Genomic DNA, 17,902 nt, shown 5'->3' with positions numbered 1-17,902 from the left:
CAGTCCTGACCTTATCTGACACCCCCCTGGGTGATAGGTGCATATATTCCACTTTACTGATCAGGTAAAGGGCACCCACAGAAGTGAATTGCCCAAGGTCATTGGGCCCAGTGCCATTGGCTTTAAAGGGAGCTGTCATAAAACTATGCCTCTCTGGGACCAGAGCAGCCTGCTGCGCCCCTGCCCACTCAGGAACTGGACACTGCAGGAGCTCCTGGATCATAGGGAAGGAAAGAAATCAGTACAAATAGTTCAGTTCCTAACAACCTGGACTGGCCTTGTGAAATCCACTCTTTTCTAGGAGATCAGCCCCCTGTGGCTTTTTATAGGAACTAATTTCTTCTGTTTAGCACCACCACTGAGCAGGTCTCTCCCAGGGTGAACCATCCCAGATTGTATCTGTGGGTGTGGTTCCTGCGGCTGAGGGTCTGGGAGGAGCCACTTGTCCCAGCAGCTGTGCCCAAGAGCAGGTCATTTCCTCCCTGGCTCTGAGTTGGGGAAGTTCAAGACGGAGTGTCTAGCTGGCTTCTCCCTATGGCTATCAAGGAGAGACTCAGGTAAGAGGGGACCCCACCAGGTGGGAGGTGGAGGTAGAAAGGGATCCAGAGGGATCAGCTGAGTCACAAATCCTGCCTGGGAGAAGGAGGTTCCAAGAAGATACACATGGGCTACATGGTCAGGGCAGGGTGCTGTCCCAGGAGGCTGTGAGGGGGTTGAATTGCCTCGGAGCTCCTCTCCTTCCGTCCTTCACATAGGCAGACAGCAGCCACCAGAGGTGCTCACCACTAACAGCTCCCTGTCCCTACTGGGACGGACTGTCCAGGTCAGGAAGCGAGTGCCTCCTAGCCCATCTGAAAATGGAGAGGCGCAGCAGGGGTTGGGAGGGGCTTGAGTATCCACCTTCAGATGGAGCTGGGGACAAACAGGTCCTATGGCAGATATCTGACCAAGGAATGTAGAGTGGGTTAGGCAGGCCCCTCTGTGGATAATCACTCCAGACAGGGTCAGGGTGGGGTGAGAAACAAGAGTTGCTGGTGGGTCCTGCCCCACCCCAGCCCCCCTCCTAGCCCAGCCAGCTGATTTCACCTGTATACTCTGGGTCAGTTCTTCTCGGCTACAGCCTGTGCCTCCAGGAGGTAAGCCTGAGATATGCATGCGATAAAGCTACACTAGCCACACCTGCTTGATGGGGGAGGGACTAGCTAAGATGGTGGGGACAGCTGCTAAGGGCACCGAGAGGCCTTTCCCTATCCCTGTAGCATGGCAGTCTTGCCAGCTTCTGGTACCACCGCCAGGACCCACCCAGGAGTCTGGGAGCCAGAACAGCACAGCTACAAGGGGGTTGGAGTGCGCTGGGGTTGAAAACACGAGGCCACCTGGAGGGGCCACGGGTCCTTGGGAGAGCAGCTGTGGTTTGGACTAGGCCTGGTCCTGTGGAGCCCCAATGCCACCCTTGAGGTCTCACTCCACAGTCAGCCCCACCACCGACCAGCTGTGTAACCCACAGCAAGTACTTCAACCTTTTTGAGCCCCCCCTCTCGGTTCCCAAGGTAAGAACCCTAGCCTCCACCACCTGCAGTAAGGTCAGATTTTATCAAGATTGTAGCCGAGTGTTTGCACCATGTCCACTGTTAATAAGTACAGACTTGCTCAGCAAAGGTGTACTGGTTTGGGAAAGAAAGTGAAGACAAAGCATCCATCCGTGGCTTCATTCACTTCTGAATGGATGATTGATACCCCCAATGAGGGGGCAGGCTCTGGGATTTGGCGCCAAGACTACAAACTAATAAACTCCTGGAAAGGAACAGCTTGTAGTTTGGCAAGAGCTAGAGGGAAAGTTTGTTGAAGTAACAAAGGAGCATACTGGGTGGGAGTGGGGGGCTGGGAGTTGAGAATTAAGGAATGACTCGCAGGTGATAGAAATAGCCTGGAGAAAGATGGAGAGACACTAAATTGCAGGAAGCTTAGGAAACTTCATAGTGGGAGGAGGGTGAATGATGGGGGGGGGGGGAGACGACAAGGAATTTGCCAGGAAGGCAGGGGTGTCACAGAAAGCATGGTGGGGGGAGGGTAGATGTGAATGTAAAGGATTGGCCATGGAAGTGGGAAATGCTGTGTGTTTGCATAGTGTGTGAATGTGTGTGGGATGTACATGTGTAGCACATGGGTATGGTTGTGTGTATGGTGTGTATGGTATGTATGTGGTGTGTGGTATGTGTGGTATGTGTATGTTTTGCATGGCTGGCAGGCATATGTGTGTGGTGTGTGGTGTACATGTGCATATATGTGGTGTGTGGTGTGTGGGGTGCATGTGGTTTGTGTGTGTGGTATGTATGTGTGTCGTGTGCATGTGTGTGTCTGGTGTGTGTTGTGTGTATTGGATATGTGTATGTGTGGTATATATGGTATGAGTGTGTCTGGGGGGGGGGGAGGTGTCCAGCACCTGGGCTGTAAGGAGGAAAATCACAGGATGACACCAGAAGGGTGTTTCCTTGAAATAAGGGAGAAAGCAGCCACGGAGAGGTGTTTGAAGTCACTGGCAGGTAAACCTGTCGCAAAGACTCTTCAGTTAGTTAAGTGTTTACGCAGGACCCCTTTTCACATTCCCAGTAATGCCTGCTGCTGGTACTCTGACCTTGAACTCATCTTCCACCCTCCTGGCCACCAAGTGCAGGCTCTGTTGTCCAGTCTGATGGCTTTCGAATAGTGTTTTGTTTTCTTTAGTAAATAAAAATGACTCCACTGATCCTTAAGATAAAATCTGAGGCCCCCAGGCCTGGAGTGCATATCCTGTGCCCTGGTCTTGTTGGTCCCTGCAGCCTGGGCTCTCAGTATTCCCCACCTGTGCTCTACCTCTGCTCCAGCAGGACTGCAGCTGCACCTTCATACCAATTTCATGGGATATATATTGGGTTCTTGATTACATTCTCCCTCCCTTCTCCTCTTGTCTATCCCTTTCCTCTTGACCCCATCCTACCCCTTTCAAGTGTCCATTTCCTGGTATCTTATTTTACTGAACTTTGATTTTGCCTTTCTAAGGAATTACACTATTTGAGTTCTCTCTTGAATCTACCATATTTCAGTGAATATGTTTATTATATACACTTGCATACCACCCAACATATTATAAGTTTATAAGTTATCTCTAGTTTCCACATATAGGGGAAAACATGTATCTTTTGTCTCTCTGGACCTGACTTCATGCTTATTTTTTTTTAATTATTATTAAGGTGTTGTACAGAGGAGTTACTACTTCATAAGTCAGGTAGATGATAGAGGGCTTATAGTTTATACTTTTTTCTTTTTTGCCAGTCCTGGGGCTTGAACTCTGGGCCTGACACTGTCCCTGAGCTGCTGTTTCTTTTTTTTGTTGTTGGTCATGGGGCTTGAACTTTGGGCCTGGGCACTGTCCCTCAGCTCTTCAGCTCAAGGCAAGTGCTCTACTACTTGAGCCATAGTGCCACTTCCAGTTTTCTGGTGGTTAATTTGAGATAAGAGTCTCACAGATTTTCCTGCTTGGGCTGGCTTTGAACCTCGATCCTTAGATCTCAGCCTCCTGAGTAGCTAGGATTATAGGCGTGAGGCACCAACACCTGACTGTCCCTGAGCTTCTTTTGCTCAAGGCTGGCACTCTATCACTTAAGCAGCACTTCCAGCTTTTTCTGTGTATGCAGTACTGAGGAATTGAACCCAGTACTTCATGCATGATAGGCAAGCACTCTACCACTAAGCCACATTCCCAACCCTTATACCTCTTTTTAAGAGTAGGGCTCTCTAGGCACTGGTGGCTCATGCTTGTAATACTAGCTACTCAGGAGGCTGAGATCAGAGGATTGTGATTCAAAGCCAGCCTGGGCAGGAAAGTCTGTGAGCCTCTTTTTGTTTTTTGGTCAGTTGTGAGGCTTGAACTCAGGGCCACGGCACTGTCCTTGAGCCTCTTTGTGCTCAAGGCCAGCATTCTACCACTTGAGTCACAGCACCACTTCTTATTTTTGAGTGGTTAACTGGAGATAAGAGTCTCACAGGCACTTTTCTGCACAGCCTAGCTTCGAACCAGGATCCTCAGATCTCAGACTCCTAAGCAGCTAGGATTACAGGTGTGAACCACCAGTGTCCAGGCAGGAAAGTCCATGAAACTCTAACTACCAGAAGACTGGAAGTAGAGCTGTGGCTCAAAGTGATGGAATGCTAGTAGCCTTGAGCACAAAAGCTCTGGGACAATGCCCAGGCCCCGAGTTCAAACCCTACAACCAACCAAAATAAAATACTCATTTTATAAGCAAAACCTGCTACCTTGTTCTAATTTGGATGTCTTTGGTTACGGGTGACAATGGGTGAGGATTTTTCCATACTTTTGCCTACTAAACGAGCTCCTCCCTTGAGGATTTACCTGTTGGTGCAATGCAGACACTGTTAAAGGAGGCTGCCATGTTTTTGTGAGATGGCTCTGCAGGCTGAGTCGGGGGAGTTCCTGGAGTCCAGGAGAGAGATGAGCAAGCCTGGGTCACCATGGAGGCCGCTGCAGGAAGAACAGGAAGGGCAGAGGCAAGGAAGCCAAACCAACACAATCTGGGGACTGACCATGTGGTGGGTGCAGGAAAGAGGGGCCTGGCTGCATGCACGCTCTGGCTTGGTCAACTGAATAAGTGCTGGGAGTGTTGGGAGGGGGGAGGAGTAGGAGATATACAGTAAAAACAGAGTGCAGTAAAAACAAGACAAGGTCAACTGGTAGAAAGTAAAACAAACTCTGTAGACATAGCAAAGCAATCCCGGGCACCTGGTGTTTTTTTTTTTTTTTTTTTTGTCGGCTGTGGGGGCTTGAACTCTGGGCCTGGGCGCTGTCCCTCAGCTCTTCAGCTCAAGGCGAGCGCTCTACCACTTGAGCTACAGCGCCACTTCCGGTTTTCTGGTGGTTTATTGGAGATAGGAGTCTCATGGTCTCTCCTGCCTGGGCTGGCTTTGAAACGTGATCCTCAGATCTCAGCCTCCTGAGTAGCTAGGATTATAGGCGTGAGCCACCAGCACCCGGCACACCTGGTGTTTTTTAAGTAAGCCAGTTTCTTGTACTTGCCTTCAAGTGAGCACCGGGGTCAAGATGACCTTTAAACTTTACTGTCAGCTCCCAACATCTCCCCCATCTTTGTTTAAAGAAGCGAACCCGCCTGTCTTAGGTTGGGTGGATTACCTTGTCTGCCTTACCCGTCATCGGGAACTTCTTCAGAGCAAAGCTGAAGGCCCTGTCTTAGGTTGGTCAGACTGGCACCCCCTCTTACCCGTCTCTGGCTACAGTTCCTTTCGGGGGGAATTTATTTATATGGAGCTTGATCTTATGTAGCTGGCTGGCTAAACTCATAAGAGAGTTTTGCAGTACATGTATAATATAAGGAAGGCATAGAAAAACCATCAGCAAAAGCATTCCCAAGCAATGACATTAGCAATCCTTTAACATAAGTCAGGGAAGGGATATAGCGTTGAAATTGCTTAAATAGTTTTTTAGCAGTTTTTGCCACTTTAGAGTGCAGAGGTAGGGCTGTGTAGTATTGTGAGCAAGCTGATTAAGATAATGGGCAGTTTGTACATTTTGTGTTAGTGCCACAGCAGCAGCAGCAGCAGGGTCTCTCAGTGGCTCCAAGGGACTGCTATACCTTGTGCTGGGCTATAAATTTCTACACAGACTGGTTAAGGATACAAGTAATACATAGGCTTGGCAGGCGGTGGCCCCACTAGTTTTTAAGACTATTTAGACAATAGCCCAGGACAAATTACCAAGATAACAACCTTTTTAACTAGATAGTTCTTTTAATAAGGCTGATTTTCTAGGCAGATATAGAGGGCTCAGGCCTGTACTATTTTCATGCCTTTTTCTTCTGCCACATTTTTTTTTAATGACTCTGGTCCTTTGTTCTAAACAGAGGATGATGGGTGAAGATTCATCTTCTGTAACTTCTTCAAGCTGACTCAGGGGTGTTGATCCTACCTAGCCAGGAACCTATAACTTTAGTCTATTTTACAAAGAGGTTACCAGGGTTAGATGTCATTAAGAACAATATTTTAACTTTTGACAAATGCACAGACTTTTTCTCCGGCTACAGCAGTGTAGCTTGTTTAGCACTCTGGTTTGTAAAAGCATCTTTAGGAATATGACCTCTAGTGACCCTAACAATGTCTAAGTCACCTTTATTTATTTATTTATTTTTTTGCTGGTCATGGGCATTAACTCTGGGCCTGGGCACTGTCCCTCAGCTCTTTAGCTCAAGGCTAGCGCTCTACCACTGGAGCCACAGCGCCACTTCCGGCTTTTTCTGTTTATGTGGTGCTGAGGAATCGAACCCAGGGCCTCATGCTTGCAAGGCATGCACTCTACCGCTGAGCTACCTTCCCAGCCCTGTATAGGCCTTTAGACAGATGTTAATAGAAACACTCTCAGGTTTACAAACCTTTTTTCTTGAGCAGATAAATTTTATGTAGCTGGAGTTAGCTCAGAAGTTACTGCCAATTAGGGCTTTTGGCACATACAGGGGTTGGGATTTAAACCATCCCCCACATTTTGTAACTTTAGCTTTTTAGTACTATCACAGATTACTAACTAGTTTCTGTCCCTACAAGGTAGATAGTCATGGACATTAGGCATGCTTACAAACTATCTTCCCATGACCTCCTGGCTCTGACCAATTTTTGAAGGGCCACGCACAAATGACTCTAGGATCTAACATTTCTGCCATCCAAGCAGTGGCTTACTGCCTCTGGATGCTCCTCCATTGCTCTTGTCCCAGGAATGTCTTCTCTACTCTGGGATAAATGCCTCATTGGCATTTCCCTTAGCTGGTCGCTGGACTTGAACGCGGGGCCAGAGTGCTGTCCCTCAGCTTTACAGCTCAAGGCTAGCACTCTGTCACTTTGAGTCCCAAAGCAACTCTGCTAGCTCTTTTAGCACTCTGCTGGCTGAGTAGAGGTGACAGTCTCACAGAGACCTTTTTTTTTGGCCCGGGCTGGCTTTGAACCAGTTTGTAGATCAATGAGTCTTATAAAAGGCCACTTTACTCCAATAAAAGCAACAAGGTGGTCAACATAGAAGTAGCTTTTAAGCGTGCTCTTACCTGAAACTTATTAAGAGCCAAAGTTACATCTGACAAATTTATAAGAATCCTCTGTGCTTTGCTCCTGGCTTGCTGGAAACTTAAAAAACCTCTAAGAGCAAACTGGAATAGCAATTAAGCAATTAATTTGGTAATCCTAATTTTTCCCAATTAATTTGGTAATCCTAATTTTTCCACTTTGAGGCAAATGTTATGAACAATTTTACTTTTAATCTTTATATCCAGAAATCCATTCCTAATTTTTTAAGCCTCCTATAAATCTTTTATTATTTTATATTTTAGTTTTTAGTTACATTTAAAAAGAAATCCCTTAAAATCTTGAGGTCAAGTGCCACCCATTGTCTCTTGGCTGCTTGTTTTAAAACAGATATACATTAAAACTTTTAAACTGAAATGACAATTTTTCCTTAACGTAAGAATTACAATCATCATCACTGTACCAAGAAGCTAAACTTAACACTTTTATGACTTTTAAAAACATATCCTAATTGTAGAACATCATTGAAAGCAAGTCACATTATACAAAAACTTTTTTTAACCCTCTTTTTAAGTCCAAGGGCCAGTTTTAGCAATACTAATCAGATCATCACATCACTAATTTTTACCATCATGTTTCTAGTATTTATTTGTAGAGAAAAAGGACAGAACAAAGATGGGCCACTTGGTCCCTCCTGTGGAATGGGCACACACCTAATCTCACTCTTTAGAGTTAGATGAACTGCGTTTGTGCCAGCTTGTCCTCTTTTACCATGCATGGACTCCTCCCATGGCCCGTCCCACCATGTATGACCAGCTGAACTGCACTTTTGCCTGTTTACCCCTTACCTCTAAAGATAGATCTTTTTTTGGCTTTTAAGTTTTTTCCTTTTCTTATTTCTTGGTTTTTGAATGAAAATACACAGTTTTAGACAGACAGAACAGGTAATGTCTTTGACAGTGTTAAACTTTTATATTTAAACTTCTAATATTTATCCCCAAATTTTAGCCAAGGGAACTAAATTCCAAACAGCCAATGTATTTTTGTTAAGCCAGATAACTTGATTACAGTGTAAACAGCCTTATGCATTTTAAAATACCAGATTTTTTAATTTTTTAAGTTAAAGAATCCTTAAAAGGTCATTTAAAACAACGTGAAAATTCTTTAAAATTTTTGGTAATGTCCAAACCTCATAACCTTTTGAATTTTAAACTTAAACTCACCCAATTGTTACAGCGTGCTGATAATTCTTATCTTAAACATGTTCACAAACACATACAAAACACACACAGATCTTAAAGCGCACAAAAATCAAAATCAGTTGTACGTACATTTAAAACTGGTACCAATTCTAAAACAGAACTAGACAAGACAACAACCAAAGGCTGAGTTGGGGGCTAATGGGCCCCCAGTTTATCCCTACCTCAGAAAACATAACAGAAAACACACCGAAGTAAACAAGACAAACAAGTGGCCACAAAGACAAAATCAGGTCTCAATGAATGAGGCAACATCTCACCACCATTCACAAGTGGGACTCAAATCCACTTACCAGGGGATTTGAATTCCCTCTACTCACCTTCGGAGGATTTTTCTTTTAGATTCCTGCAAATGTTGACCCAGGGGCCTTCTAAGGTGGAGGAGAACTTCCAGTCATCTTGGGGCAAGGGAAAGAAGTCCCTATTGGCCGTCCCTTCAGATTGACAGCTTTTCCCCCATGCTCAGAACCCCTGGGCCAAGGCCCGAGGCTAAGATCTTGTTGGTGTCACTTGCAGGTGGTCAGTAGCAGTTTTATCCGGCTGTGAGTTCTCCCTGCTGGCCCTTTTAAGTTATTGTTAGATGCTCCAGGTTTCTTACCCCTTACCTCTCCCCCCCCACACTTTTGGATCCAGAGAGGGTGGAGGAGGTGGCAGTGAAGGGTAGAAAGGGGGGGTCAGTTTAAAATGTAAGTAAAAAAGGAGGAGCTAGAGAGAACCAGATATTGAGGGGGTGTTAGGCCAGTCTACTCTGGGCTCTCGAATCAGGATGAATCTGAGAGGAGAAACATTCCAAGAATTCCAGAATACATACACACAAACATTGAGACAAAACGCATTTACAGCATGCGCAGTGTAGACTGTCAGACAGAAAAGTGCCGGACTACAGACGGGCCCAAATGTCTGCACTAGTGGACAGTTTACCTTGATGGGGATCCGGGGAACGTCTCCCACCGGCCCAGTTGGCTGTCTTATAGCACGTCCGCCAAGACTCTTGCCAACCCCAATACAGAACCTGCAGGCTACACAGATACCAGACAATTACAAAGCAGCAATGTTTTAACTTACAGGCCATTTGCATAATGGTGTCCCTGAATCCTTTTTTCCTGTTTTTTTTTTTTTGCTAAGTTTTTAAACTAATGGTTCCTTCCTCCGGGAACCAGGGATATACTTCCTCAACAAAGTAGAAGAAACATTCTAACTGACTCTGTCTAGCTTTCACTCCTTGAGCGTGAAGCATACCCTTGAGAGCCTGCACATATAGCGTGCAGCTGTTACCTTGCCCCGTAATTTCTTACTCCCGACTATACTCTCTCCCGCTCTCTATTTTTTGGATATCCTCTTACCTTAGCGGGGTCCTCTGCTTTGATCCCAGGTTTTCAGGTCCCTGTTCAAGCGCCACTTGCCGGAGCCTGCCTGCAACAAAAGGGAATCCTGAATTAGGGGGCGAGGATGCAGAAAAATAAAGACATAAGACAAAGGATGGGGTCGGGAGGTCTGCAGCTCAAGACTGCAGCACCGTTTATTTTATTTATTTTTTAGCACCGTTTATTTTTAACTTTCCCTAATATATACTATTAGAAGTCAAGAGGTAACATAAGGTTACAATAGTCCAGAAAAACAAGGAAAATTTTAGTAAAAACAGAGTGCAGTAAAAACAAGACAAGATCAACTGGTAGAAAGTAAAACAAACTCTGCAGACATAGCAAAGAAATCCTGGGCACCTCGTGTTTTTTAAGTAAGCCAGTCCTTCAAGTGAGCACCAGGGTCAAGATGACCTTTAAACTATACTGTCAGCTCCCAACACATGTTCACACCAGTCTCCAAGGTGGTCCTCAGAGATTGTCCTAGACATGTATGGTGCACAGTAGTTGAGTGACAATAAAGAAAGGCTAAGGTAGGAGTCTGATGCCTTCTTCAGAGACCTGGCGATGCAGTCTGGAAGATTATAGTGTTCAACGTCTTGCTTAGTTACGTTTACCCGAGTCTAGGGCAGCCCTCTGCAGATGGGATTTGGTAAGATGGTGGGTTACAAACAAGGCCACCTTACAGGGGAGGAGACTGGCATGCAGCAGACCTTGCCCAAGTGCAGAGAACTAGTAAGTGGTGGAGCTGGTATTCAAACCTGGGGACCAGGTCTCAGTGTTTGTGCTCCTTACCTTGGGTCTCCAGAAAATTTTCAGGATTTGATTCCTTCCTGGAAGAGCAACTAATGGACAAATTCCAGTAACCACCTCCTCTAGCCAGGACTGAGCTGTGGGGAAGGAAGTTCAATCCAGGCTGGACTGGGTTGGAAAAGATGTGATCTTTGACCATAGTCAGTCCAGGAACTCAGCTCTACGTCCTAGACAGCTCCCTTTACTTCTAGCCACCAAGCCATAAATTCCTGTGCTCCTGACCAATATCAGTCTTATCCCCACCCAGACTAAGTGCCCCAACCCCAAATAATATTCCTATCATCCAAGCCTGCTCATGCCATGCCTGCAAAACTGCTAGCCCAAGGAAAGGGTGAATCAGGGCTCCTCACAACCCTGGTCAGGTAGAATAGGCTCTTCAACCCAAGGCATATGAGGTGACTGGGCAAAAAGATGGGAGATTCACTTCTTTTCTCTCTCTTTTTGTCAGTCATGGGGCTTGAACTCTAGGCCTGGGCACTGTCCCTCAGCTCTTCAGCTCAAGGCAAGTGCTCTACCACTTGAGCCACAGTGCCACTTCTAGTTTTTTGGATGTTAATTGGGAGTTAGGAGTCTCACGGACTTTCCTGCCCAGGCTGGCTTTGAACCCTGATTCTCAGATTTCAGCTTCCTGAGTAGCTAGGATTACAGATGTGAGCTACCGGCACCTAGCTGAGATTCATCTTCTTATTTCTTCTTTATCCTTCCTCCTCCTCCTCACCCTCTTCTTTTTCTTTTTCCTGACCTCCCTCCTCCACAGTTGTATAGTTCATTTTCAACATAGTGTCTAGTGAGTATCACTGCTGCTTTTGTTCACCCTTTGTCCCACCATTTCTGTGCTCCCTCTTAACTCTCCCCAAACCAGATAAACTTATATACAAGTCAAAAGTACAGAAATCAAAAACAGTGACAAAGGAGGAACCCCTGCCCCCCGCAAAAAAAAAAAACCCTCCAAAAAGCAATATATAAAAAACCCCCGTTTCCATTTTTTGGAGTTCATTCAATAAATATCATTTTATATGATCATATGCACATAGCTATTGAGCCTTTGTGATCCTTTCCTAAGAATATTCTCCTCTGGTCTCTGTGAATGTCTAGAGTCCTGTATAATTTATCATATCCAAGTGTAGTTTTTTCTTCCTTTTTCCTTCTTCCTTCTCCTTCTTATCCTCCTTCCTTTTTCTTCTCTCTCTTCCCTTTCTTCCTCTTCTCCTTCCTCCTCCTCCCTTACCTTCTCCTCCTTCCTTCTTTCTTCCTCTTCCTTCTTCCCTCTTCTTCCTCCCCTCCTCCTCCTTCACCTTCTCCTCCACCCCTTCCTCCTCCTCCTCCTCTTCTTCACCCTGTGTTGCTAGAGATTAAAGCTCAGCAGGCACACACTCTACCACTTGAGTCATACTGCAATCTTTTTGCTTGTAGTTTGATTTTCAGATAAAATCAAGCTTTCCCCAGCCGGTCCTTGGGACTCAATCATCATACCTCCACCTCTCAAGTAGCTGCTGGGGTTATAGGCATGAACTACCATACCCAACCCAGGTGGGAGGTTCTCTAAGTAATGAGATGAGGCTTGAGATCTATATAGCTCAGTGATAGAGAGCTTACTTAGTATTTGTGAGTCCCAGCATTTTGTAGTCTAGCACTAACAAAAAAAAGCTTTTCAGCTCAGATGGAATATATTACCTCAAAAATGAGTAAACCTACAAGGTACAAAACAAAATGTCCACTGTGCTATCTGTAGGGAAATAGAGGAAGAGTGAGTGTTGCCTACTGAATTTGGGTGCATTTGCCTATACCCAGACCTCCTTTGGAAGGATGTGGAAGAAACGTAACCCTGGCCACCTCCATGCAGAGGACCAGGAAGGACTCTTGACACATCCCTTTGCCTGTTGACAAGTCCATACTCAAACATCAATCAATAAAAGGAAGCATTAAAAATCAGTGATTTCCCCTGTATATGCAAGTATATAAATGAGTTGTTGATGCCCTTTTCCCCCAGGGCAAGGAAGAGACTCTTCTGGCGGCTGATGTTACCTGCAGGCCTCATAGGCCTGTTCCTGTATGGGTTGCCTGTGGTCAGGTATAACCCTTTTCCTCCAGCACCTGAAGTGGGACCACCAGGGCCCAGGGATAGAGGGTGGAGGTTGGCTCACCATGGGCAAGGATCCCTGTGGGCTTCTGCTCCTGAGCAGGTGACATGCCCCTTTCTGCTCTCCTGCCCCACAGGTATCTGGAAACCTTCATCCCCATGGGTGTCTGCTCTTCAGCCATAATGCCCCTGCTGAAAGACAACTTCACAGGTGTCCTGCGTCCCTGGTAAGGAGCTACCATCCCTCTCAGAATGGCCACAAACCTACCTATGCCCAGGCCCTGCCTTCCTCTTATCCCCACCTAAGTGCTCCACTTGCCAACCCAAGAGGCCCCATTGATCACAATCCTGTCTGGGTGGGTTTTGACCTAGAGGCTTTTAAGGGCCCAGCCCGGGGAGGTGACTGTGCATATATCAAGCAGGTGGGTGAATGCAATTGTGCTTCCCATTCCTGCCCTGTCCAGGGCTCGGCCTGAAGTCCTGACCTGTACCTCCTGGGGCGCTCCCATTATTTGGGATGGAACCTTTGACCCAGATGTAGCCCAGCAAGAGGCTAGAAGGCAGAATCTCACCATTGGGCTGACTGTCTTTGCTGTAGGCAGGTAAGGCCTGGCAAGGGAAGCAGTGCTGTCCAGATAGGGAGTAGGGTGGGGGTGCATGTGTATAAGGATGTCTTGAGCCTGGCTCCTCTGCAAGGGGGTTCTAAAGTACAACTAGGAGCTATACCCAGAGATCTTCTCCCCTCGTCTCCTCCCTGGAAAGCAACACACAGAACCCACCCACCTCACATGGCCAGGAGCTCAGAACTGTGTCCTAGAAGGACCCTGTCTAGAGCTAGAGCTGGTCTACATGGAGACACTGGGTTTGTGGTGAGGAAATGATGGAGTCTTTCAGGTGAGTGGTGAGAAGAAAGGAGAGCAACAGAGGGAGCATGGTAAGATGGAGGTCAGTGGCTCAATTGCAGAATCACAGCCTGATGGAGGAGAGGAGTAGAGAAGAGGGGTGACAGAGGGGTGACTGAGGAGTGGCAAGGTCACCAGATAAGAGGGCTTGGAGAATCAGACTTTGGGGGAGTGCAGGAATCAGAGGTGGAAGAACCAGGGACTCACACTGGGGCCTCACAGTGTAGTCTGGAACTGGAATGCAGATGACAAACAAGTCGGGAGTAGTCACAGAAGCAGGTGAGCGAGGAGAGTGTGGGGGTAGAATCACTGCAGGTAGAGGTCAGGGAAAGAACAGGGGCCCAGGTAGCGGACAGACCCCTGCAAGTGTGGTGGGTGAACCATGATAGATGGAAAAGGTACTGACTTCCCATTGTAGATGGGAGGGGGTCTAAGACCAGTGTACACCTTTCAGAAATGATTTTAAAAAAATAGATGCTTCCTCACTGAGGGTGGCAACTAAGCCCTCAGGCCCATGAGACACAAGAGAGGTCAAGTCCAGGGAAATAAGGGGAACATTTGTGGTGCTGGGGCAGGCTACTGTGGAAGATGTGAGTTACTCTTCCAGGAACTGACAGCCTAAATAAAAGTTAAGAATTCTGTTACCAGGTACTCCAGACAGCTAGCTGATCTGGGATCCTCCTCTGACTCTGTCTACTACACTCTAGAAGGGGGAGAAAGCCTGTGTGGCCACTGAGACAAGATGGTAAACAGGACCTAGGGGTGACCCATGGAGCAAGTGAGGAGAACTGCTGTACCATTTAGGACCTTGGCCTCTCCTTGGGCCTCTCCATTAAGGAGGCTGAGCAGAGTGCCCTGGCACACTAATCCTAGGGCCAGGGTATGAAGAAACTGAAATTCTAGGGTCCCAAAGTCCTAGTTCCTGGGCTTTTGAGACTTCCAAGATGTCTGATTCCAGTTTCCAAAACATTTCTACCAAGGATAAAACCAGTGCAAGTGAAAGTTCAGGTTCCAGTGTCAAGCTAGGCTCATATCCCTGTTCTACCATGTACCAATTGTGTACACTTATACAAGTTACTAGGAGTATTTTATTTATTGTGGTATCAGAGAGGGAACTCAGGAACTCATGCATACTAAGCAAGCACTCTACCACTAGAGCCAACCCCCTCACCTTGAACTCTTGAAAAGAATAATGCTCATTGACTCAGAAGTGTCTTCCACTTGATAAATACTTAAAAATATATTTGGTAGTATTACTATTACTTTAAACTCTAGTATCTCAAGTTATCTAGGGATACTACCTGTACAGTATTACAAGTACTCCACAGTCAGTGACTTAAGACAACAGATTATTCTTGTAGCTCGTGATTTATGAGCAGAGGATTCAGACAGGGGCTCACTTGGGGCAAAGTTCTTCACTGCTACCAAATGTTTGATTCTCTGCTGGGATACTAGCAGCTGAAGACAAGTAGGACCCCGCCCTTCATGTGGGCTCTCTATGAAGCTGCTTGGGCTTCCTCCCATCATGGCAGCATCAAGAGCTGAACCCTTTGATACAAAGAGTGCAAAAGAAGTAGACCCAAGTGAGGGAAGTGGTAGGGTGGGAGGAATGGGTGATAATGTTAAAGGGGCCTACACTGATTGAGATGCACTGTATTCAGGAACTGCTTTGTTTATGGATACAACTTTATACAACTGCTTAAAAGATTAAAAGTAGATGCTGCCAGTGCCCTGAGGTCAACCCATCCTCACTTCCTTGGTACTAGTCAGGAGAAAACCAGTCAACGAAGGAACAGAGCAGCACCTCCACCCCTTCAGAGCAAACAACTTGGGGCCTTCCCATTAAGGGGAGGCCACCCCCAAGGTTGAGAAATTCCAGGAATGGGTCTGAAGTTGCCGGAATGGGTCTGAAGTTGCCAGAATTGGTGTGGGCAGGACTGGGACGCCTCCCCCACCCCCCACGATGGACATGGTAAGAGTGTGGGGGGGGGTGGACAGGCAGGAGCAAGGTGGCCAGCCCAGGATGACTGTGGTGACCCCACACATACACCTCCCCATCCCATAGGTACTTGGAGAAGTACCTGGCGCGCTTCCTGGAATCAGCCGAGCAGCACTTCATGGTGGGCCAGCGCGTGGTGTACTACGTGTTTACTGAGCGACCGGAAGCCGTGCCCCACGTGACACTGGGCACAGACCGTTGGCTGCGTGTGGAACACGTGACGCGGGAGCCGCGCTGGCAGGACGTGTCCATGGCGCGCATGCGCACGCTGCACAAGGCTCTGGGCGGGCGCCTGGGCCGCGAGGCGCACTTCGTGTTCTGCATGGATGTGGACCAGCACTTCAGCAGCGCCTTCGGGCCCGAGACACTGGCCGACCTGGTGGCGCAGCTGCACGCCTGGCACTACCGCTGGCCGCGCTGGTTCCTGCCCTACGAGCGCGACACGCGGTCGGAGGCGGCACTATCGTCGGAGCAGGGCGACTTCTACTACCACGCGGCCGTGTTCGGGGGCAGCGTGGCGGCGCTGCGCGGGCTGACGGCGCACTGCGCGCGGAGCCAGCTGCGCGACCGCGCGCGCGGCCTGGAGGCGCGCTGGCACGACGAGAGCCACCTCAACAAGTTCTTCTGGCTGCACAAACCCGCCAAGGTGCTGTCGCCCGAGTTCTGCTGGGCCCCCGCCATCGGATGGCGGTCTGAGATCCGCCACCCGCGCCTCCTCTGGGCTCCCAAGGAGTACAAGGTTGTGCGGGACTAGCGCGCAGGCCCTGGCCCCGGCCGCTAGGGCCTGTGGAGGGGGATGACAGGAGGAAGACACCCTGAAGCCACTTGAATTCCCTTTCAGAAACCACGTGGTGCTTTGGTTGGCAGAGACAAAGTGGGGGGGGGGGAGACGTGAGGGGGGGGGGTTGGAGGGGCGCTGGATCCCTCCCATGTGCCCTTCCACACTTTCAATTGTGAGTACAGGCCACCGTAGCAGGGCCTAGGCCAGGCAGTCCATGGACATTTCACCTCTGACTTTATGGAATTCAGTAGGAGGGATGTTTTAACCCCCACCCCACTTCTTTTTTAAATACAGGGATACTGAGGCATTAAGAAGGAGGACCATCACGGACCTGACCCAGGGATGTAATGAAGTCCTAGCGATAGATACCAGTAGCTAGAGAGCCAGCACTAACCCCTCTGAATGTGAGCCACCAAGGGAAGAACACAGCTGGTCAATACTGGGGCTTGAACTCAGGACCTGGGCACTGTCCTTTAACTTTTTTTGCTCAAGGCTAGCGCTCGACCACTTGATCCGCAGCTTCACTTCTAGCTTTTGGGTGGTTAATTGGAGATAAGAGTTTCATGGAAGCCGGACATGGGTGGCTCACACCTGTAATCCTAGCTACTCAAGAGACTGAGATCTGAGGACCATGGTCCAAAGCCAGCCCAGGCAGGAGAGTCCCCTTGAGACTCCTACCTCCAATTCACTACCAGAAAACCAGAAGTGGTGCTGTGGCTCAGAGTGAGGGAAGTAGAATGCTATCCTTGAGCAGAAAAGCTCAGGGACAGCACCCAGGCCCTGAGTTCATGCCCCACGACCAAAAATGAAAATGTTAAAAAAAAATAGGTTTTATGAACTTTTCTGCCCTAGATGACATTAAACCATGATTCTCAGATGTCAGCTTCAGCTAGAATTGTAGGTGTGAACCACCCATGCCAAGCTCAGGTTTTTGAGTTTCTCTTCCTCTTTACTTTGCAATATTCTCCAACTCTAATAACCCCTGGGCCACTGCAGAGCTGACCACAAGCTAATATGATCTGAATGTAAATCCACTCTTCTTCTAAGCTGTGTGAGATGGAGTTCCTCACCGGGGCTGGTGACAGCCAGCTTCTTTCAGGAGTGCCAGGATGTTCTAGAAATATACCCCCCCCCTCTGTTTGACCCTTTTCTTGCAAGTTCATATGTACATGGGATTCTCCAAAGAACAATGGTTTGTAGATTGACGGGAATGAATGGCACAGGTAGATGTTTCCTGGGCTTTGGGCAGCCATGTGCTACCTACGGATATCTTTCCAAGAAGGGAGAGAGGTCCCAGGAAGCTGCAGGGTTGAACCGGGTGGGGAAGCCTCTTGGGAATAGTCCCTTCCTATGGAGCACAGAGGCCTAAGGAAGGGACAGAGGCCACAAGGCCATCTGAAGCTGAGGCAGATCTGCAAGTTAGGAAAACCTTTCTGCAGGTACTTTCCATGGCCATGACCCCTGTCCTTAGCACCTGCCCAGAGGGACAGGGTGTTCAACAGTCCTTAAGGGAACCTGTGAGAATCAGATTCAGTCCCCTGAGCCCCACTGGTACATGCAAAATCTCCTGTCCAGGTGTTCCCTTCTGCCATGCTAGCTTACTTGTTGCCCCAGAAATTCCTGAATAGCTTCA

At 47.8% G+C, this 17,902-nt stretch overlaps 1 protein-coding gene across 1 annotated transcript; it reads left to right on the top strand.

Moving 5' to 3' along the window:
- Nucleotides 1-492: 492 nt before the first annotated feature.
- A3galt2 (alpha 1,3-galactosyltransferase 2) lies at nt 493-16,353 on the top strand. The gene is made up of 5 exons (XM_070008838.1): nt 493-557; nt 12,498-12,578; nt 12,725-12,814; nt 13,052-13,189; nt 15,555-16,353. Exons 1-5 carry the CDS (start codon nt 535-537, stop codon nt 16,240-16,242), a joined length of 1,020 nt encoding a protein of 339 aa, XP_069864939.1. The 5' UTR covers nt 493-534; the 3' UTR covers nt 16,243-16,353.
- Nucleotides 16,354-17,902: the final 1,549 nt, after the last annotated feature.

This window comes from Dipodomys merriami, unplaced genomic scaffold, assembly GCF_024711535.1.
Source record: "Dipodomys merriami isolate MVZ:Mamm:240054 unplaced genomic scaffold, mDipMer1.0.p SCAF_71, whole genome shotgun sequence".
Lineage (NCBI taxonomy): Eukaryota > Metazoa > Chordata > Mammalia > Rodentia > Heteromyidae > Dipodomys > Dipodomys merriami.
The sequence above is the reverse complement of the archived record's forward strand: the minus strand, read 5'-3'. Positions and strand labels throughout refer to the sequence as shown.

Bases quoted from the DNA above. Each gene is read 5' to 3' on its own strand.
- A3galt2 (XM_070008838.1), top strand. From the start codon at position 535: ATGGCTATCAAGGAGAGACTCAG. The intron at 12,815-13,051 runs GTAAGGAGCTAC...TGCCCTGTCCAG, and splicing joins ACAGGTGTCCTGCGTCCCTG to GGCTCGGCCTGAAGTCCTGA. The intron at 13,190-15,554 runs GTAAGGCCTGGC...CCCATCCCATAG, and splicing joins ACTGTCTTTGCTGTAGGCAG to GTACTTGGAGAAGTACCTGG.